We start from the raw sequence: 6229 nt of genomic DNA, 5'->3' as shown, positions 1-6229 counted from the left end.
AATAAAATAAATGCAATTCATATTTTATTTAGTAGCTAGTTCATTAAGACTAACTGTAATAAAGGAATGTATGAAATCAAAAGAATGCATGTAGAAGGGAGCTAATTGAATTGGTTGGTGTCAATAAATATATTATTTTTGTAAAATAAAAAGTTAAGGGTAAAAATTGAATTTCCAAAACTTTCCAAATAATGAAATTTGGCCCAAATACTAGTTTTTTCTAGTATTTGGGAATTTGAAAAATTTACTAAAAAAATTTGCCAAGTTTTTCCCCAAGTTTTACTTGCAAAATTTATGGCCAACTATCTCTACTTTGGAGGTTCCTACCTCAACTATAGAGTGAGATTTTTACTGAATGATTAACGAAACGTACCTACATGTAATTGATTAGACAAATGTTTGTCAAGGAATTCCACTCAAATTTCATTTACTTGACATATATAACGACTTTATTTGTAGACACATTATTTTAAAAAAAATATATTTTTTATTGACTTCCTTAAAACACTAACGCTTTTAAGTTAGAAATATCGATGTCACGGCTAAGAAAGTGAAAAAGAAGATGATAGATGTCATATTTGGAATACACTAATTTATACGATAATTGATTTAGCCTTTAAGTTATTTTAATTTAATATTAATTTATTTAAAATTTGTCATAGTAAAATTATTTTTTCATACAAAGTGTCATGTGACATAATTTTTAAACAAACAAAAAAATATACGCACGTCATTAGAAATTAGTCATGAAAATATATTTCGCTAACTATTAAAGGTAAAAAATTCACATTCCCAATTATATTTTTGTAAAAAGCATGCACATTATCTCAACTTAATTTGAAGTATAAGATAATGAATTCTATCAACATTTATACATGGAGATGTGTGCGAGGAACATGGATTATGCTTGTTTAATAAGCGAAGGTCAAACGACGAAGCACATTTTGGAATCCACATTGATTAATAACTAATCTATGCTCTATTCCAAGGTTTTCCTTTCTTTTTTTTGTAACTCGTCTGTTTTTATTTATATGTCATTATTTTTTATTTTATTTGAACTACATAAGTTTACTATTTTATTTTTATTTAACTTTTTTAAAGGTAATTTTTCAATTAATAAATATGAATTAATTTTTTTAATTAATTAATTTAATCAATCAACATGAATTATTTACTCAATTTTACTACGTTGATTAAATATATATTTTCAAAACTAATAACTTATAATTTATACATGAAGTTTGTAAAATGACAGTATTATGAACTAACTATTTTCGTAATAAAGATAAATATAAAAAAGGCCATAGGTAATAGAATTTTCTTTTTCTGGGTACCTTTTCTTGGTTGACCAATTGCAACATGAATTTGCGTGTACAAACACGTGAATTATGCCTTATGTTATGATTGTTTAACCAAGTTTCGAATATGATACGACGATGCATTAAATTGGTATAGCAGAAAAAACTACATTAGATACGTCTTCTGTAGTAAAAAAATAATTTAACTCTGGTGTCAATAAATAAATAAATATAGAAATTAGACTCTAGAAAATGCCATATGCACCTGTACAAAGAAATAATTAAGCTATTATTTCTGTTCACAATTTTAATGTGAACACATGCATAGGTGATTATTTCTAAAGACAAAATTAGAGTATTACAATTTGTTGACCAAGACGCTTTATGTCCATAGAAAAAAAAATTAAACTAAAATTTTTAAGAGCGGAGATCTTTAGGTTAATAAACACTTTAAACGCGGGAAGATAAATTAATTATAATCCAAAATAAATATCAAGTATCGAATAAGAAAAAATGATGTAACACTTATGTGAGAATAAAAATTCCTTTTAGAAAATTTCCATTGGTTGCTTGGATAAGACTCATCTTCACAAGATTTAAAAGCTATGCGGCCAAGCCTGTGTTGTCATATTAGTTGACCAATTTAAATAAGTAATCTTCGTTTTACATTGGGTCTCTCAATTAATCTTTATAAATTATTTTGAATCCCTATCTAAAGTGATTTCTTTTTAACCACAAATGACGTGCTTGAGTGGTTGGGAGATGTGTCTTTTACACGGGAGATTAGATCTGTTATTCAGCAATGAACTCGTTACATGAAATGAGTGTGATTTGCGTTAGTTTACAAGCTATTTCACAAAGTGATTGAAATATTAAAGTCATAATCAAAATATTTTAGAAAAGAGATTGAAATATTAATGTAGCTCGTAGACATTACAAATTAATTAATCTCGTTATGAACCATAAATTTTATGAAAAATTCTATTTTACACCAAACCAAGCATAATTTGGAATTAACTAACAATGGATTAGTATAGTACACTATACATCTAATTGCTATATTCAAAGGGAGATAAAGAGGAAAACATTGCATGAACAAGGTCTTCTTTTGCCACCCTTTTTGTTTAATTCTTTTACAGTGTACATGAACAATATCATTTATAGGAAACTTCTACATGCCCTTCCAATCCTTGCATGTGCAGCATTTAAGCACTTGTCTTCCCTAGTTAAGACTTCTATAGCTAGATTCTTGCTTTAATGAAGATTTAAGGACACATTGATGGAGTAATATACAATAATCCAATGTATATAAACAAAACAAATTATAAAGACCATGACTCTTTAACCCTGATTATCTAGGTCAGTTTGAACGCACCGCGACAATTATATTAGATATTTGTTATCTCCAACCAGCTTCATCTAGATATTGTATATCCTTTTTGGTCTATGTGTTTAGGAAGTTAAAAATGTTAATATTAAATTTTGATCAAGATTTTACAAAGAAATAAGTGGTTTTCAATAGTTTCAAAAAACTATTTTTTCAGAGTGATTAAAAGTATTTTTTTTTCCAGAAATACTTTTGGAATCTTACACTCTCTTTAGATCATTGTTATCCATTGCATTATATTATTATCATACTTACAATATTTATTTTGATTGTTATTTAAAATATATTGTATTGTATTGTTATATCTCGTTGTTACATCATGAAAATCCTCATTTTATGGAACAATCGATTTGGTGTGTCCTCATTGTTATTCAATTTATTTTTTCAATTATATCCTAACATAATATTTCATAATACTTTTTTACCCTTTACCATATATTATTTAATTTTAATCAAACCTCATATCCTAGAATAATTAATTAAGGATATTTTGGTAAATATATAAATTACAACACAGTCAAATCAAGCAACAAAATATTGTTAAACAACAACAAATAATATAGTTTAGCCAAATATTGTATCTATCATGTAGTATAATACAATAAAGTAAAGTACAATACAATACATAATAAAACAATGATAACAATGATCCAAATAGAATGTTAACGAAGTGCAAATTGATGCTTTAATATTTTTGAAAATAGACTAATCTTAAAACTCACTTCTACCTAGAAAAATTAATACCCAAAAAAAAAAAAAGAATTTAGAAGTTTATAATTGTGCCCCTATAAATGCATGCCTCTTACTTCCCTTTACACACACAACTAGCTAAACTGAGTTGAGGAAAATTTAACAACAATGGCAAAGGGCCTTGTTCTTTTTCAGCTTTCAGTTTTATTACTTAGCTCATTCACAATTTTTAGCCATGCTCAAGATGAGTGGTACTCATTAGACAAAAACGTTGACCACCTTGCACCAGCTCAAGCCCCTAAGCCACACCACCACCACCATCACCACCCCATAAGCTCCCCAGCCCCTTCACCAATTCATTATCCAACAAAGCCACCAACTAAAGCTCCAACTAAAGCTCCATCTAAGCCACCAACTTATAGTCCATCAAAACCACCAGCTAAGCCACCATCACCTTATTATCCTTCTAGAAAACCTGTTGCTGTTAGAGGACTTGTTTACTGCAAACCTTGCAAGTTTAGAGGGATTAATACTCTTAACCAAGCTAAACCACTTCAGGGTAATTTCTTCAATATCCTTTTTTTTTCTTTTTTACTACATTAAAACTCATCTTAGTCCTTCTGGCAGCATGAGTATCAATCGATAATATTATACTAAATTTAAAAAATAAAACTCATCTTAATCCTTCTGGTACCATGAGTATCAATCAATAATATTATACTAAATTTAAAAAATATATGCATAAAATATCCAGTTTTACGAACAAAATGAACACGTATTTACATGCCCAATTCTTGCCCATAAATTCTCCCTTGCTTATATTTTTTTTAGCTTATACGGTTTTGAACAATTCTTATCTCGTGTATTTTATGATTAAACTAGTTGCAAAAACCATTTTCATTCCGATTCATAATTTAGTAAAGGTTAGACCCGATTCATATAGATGTTGAGTTTCCACATATATAGGTAGACATGTCCATCATTTACCTCCTTATATAGTCTCAAGTCCTATTAACAAACTTACGCTTATATAATCGATTAAATTAAATATAGTTATCTTTTAAATGACTCAATTTTATCATGATGTTACAGGAGCCAAGGTGAAGCTAGTGTGCAACAACACCAAAAAGACATTAGTTGAACAGGCTGAAACAGACAAGAATGGATTCTTCTGGATCCTTCCTAAACTCTTGAGCTCAGGAGCCTACCACAAATGCAAGGTGTTTTTAGTGTCATCAAACAACACTTACTGTAATGTCCCAACAAACTACAATTCTGGAAAATCTGGTGCACTATTGAAGTACACCCCACCACCCATGCCACCATCTCCAGCTCCAGCTACTCATCTCCCTATTAAACCACCCACCCCTAAATATGATTTCTTTACTGTTGGACCTTTTGGATTTGAACCCTCAAAGAAAGTGCCTTGCAAGAAGTACTAATTAACTTGGCAAATTACTAATTAGATATTAAGATAGGAAGGGAATGATGAATGTTGAAGGAGTTAATTTCAAGTGTTGGAGAAAGAAAACAAAAAAATTAAAGATTGTGTCCTTGTTATTTTCCAATAATAAATGATCATGTATGAGGGAAGAAAAGAAGAATGTAGTTTAATTTTCTTGTTTTTTTTTTCTTTTCAATTTGGTTTATGTAATGTTTAAAGTCCAAACAAGTGAAATGGATTTATAAAATGTTTGTCTTCTATGTTTGTGCTTTTTTCTAACATAATATTATGGGCTTATGGTCTTGACTCTTGTGTGACTGGTTTCATGCCACCGCACATCTAAAAAACCTTCATGGATTGTCATATACTCCCATTTTAATTTTGGGAACTTTCACAAATAGTCACTAAAATAGTTTTGATTATATTTTATAGTTATAAATTTACTAATTACGATTCGTAATCATATATTATAGGAAGAAGAATGCGAGTGGGATTGAGAGAGGAAGAATGCAGGGAGGCGAGTTATAAAATTCTCTGCCCAAATCTTTTTTCTCTTTCTCGTTTTATACACTTTGTTTTATATAATTCGCTTCAATCGTATATATATAGCGAATTATACATGTATATACTTGCTATAAAACGCAATTTTACAAACTTTGCTATAATAAACAAATATGAATTTTATGTTTGATATATGTGAAAATTGTCCTTCAACAAAGCCTTGTTTGACCCTGAATTAATGGGTTGGGCATACAGATATCCCAAATTCAGTGTTGGATTGTAACACAAATTACTCCATATTGTTGCTAGAGACGATAAATATATTTTTAATATAGTATAATTACGTAAGTTTCCAATTAATATTGCATGAACAAGGGATATTATTTAATCAAATCTTGTTGGAATTTTTCCATTCTAGTTTTGGTTGGGTATCTTTTTAATTCGGACACAGTTTATAGTGAGTAATTACGAGTGCCTTATATATGGTACTCCTTTTGCTCCAAATTACCTGAGGCACATGACACACTATTTTTTTTATTTTTTAGTTCTGTCTTAAAAAAAAATGTCATTTTTCTATAAATTAAAAAATATTTATTTAAAAATATCACCTTATCCTTAATGATGTGATTCATTGTTATACAAATAATCGGATAAATTTTCAAAGTCTTTATATCTTTACATTAAATATTAAATTAAATGATGTAATATAACAGACGAATAGAGTATATATATGGTTTCAACTTGTTTCATTGGTGATGGCAGATATCTCGTCTCCTTACTAGAACTATTTACAGTCTTACCAACAAGTCATACCAACTTATATTTTGTACTATGACTAGTTTCAATAAAAAGAAATTTCAATTCCACGAGTTTATTTACTTTTACCGCATAATTTGGAAATTATGCTAA

General features: G+C 28.7%; 1 protein-coding gene across 1 annotated transcript; it reads left to right on the top strand.

Annotated features, from left to right (window-relative positions):
* The first annotated feature begins 3491 nt into the window (after window positions 1–3491).
* Window positions 3492–5079, top strand: LOC101253046 (pistil-specific extensin-like protein). Its single transcript, XM_004232840.5, has 2 exons — window positions 3492–3934; window positions 4468–5079. Exons 1-2 carry the CDS (start codon window positions 3544–3546, stop codon window positions 4815–4817), a joined length of 741 nt encoding a protein of 246 aa, XP_004232888.1. The 5' UTR covers window positions 3492–3543; the 3' UTR covers window positions 4818–5079.
* Window positions 5080–6229: the final 1150 nt, after the last annotated feature.

The sequence above is a fragment of the Solanum lycopersicum genome, chromosome 2 (genome assembly GCF_036512215.1).
Source record: "Solanum lycopersicum chromosome 2, SLM_r2.1".
In the NCBI taxonomy this organism is placed as follows: Eukaryota; Viridiplantae; Streptophyta; class Magnoliopsida; order Solanales; family Solanaceae; genus Solanum; species Solanum lycopersicum.
Note: the sequence above shows the minus strand (reverse complement) of the source record. Positions and strands in the feature narration are given on the sequence as shown.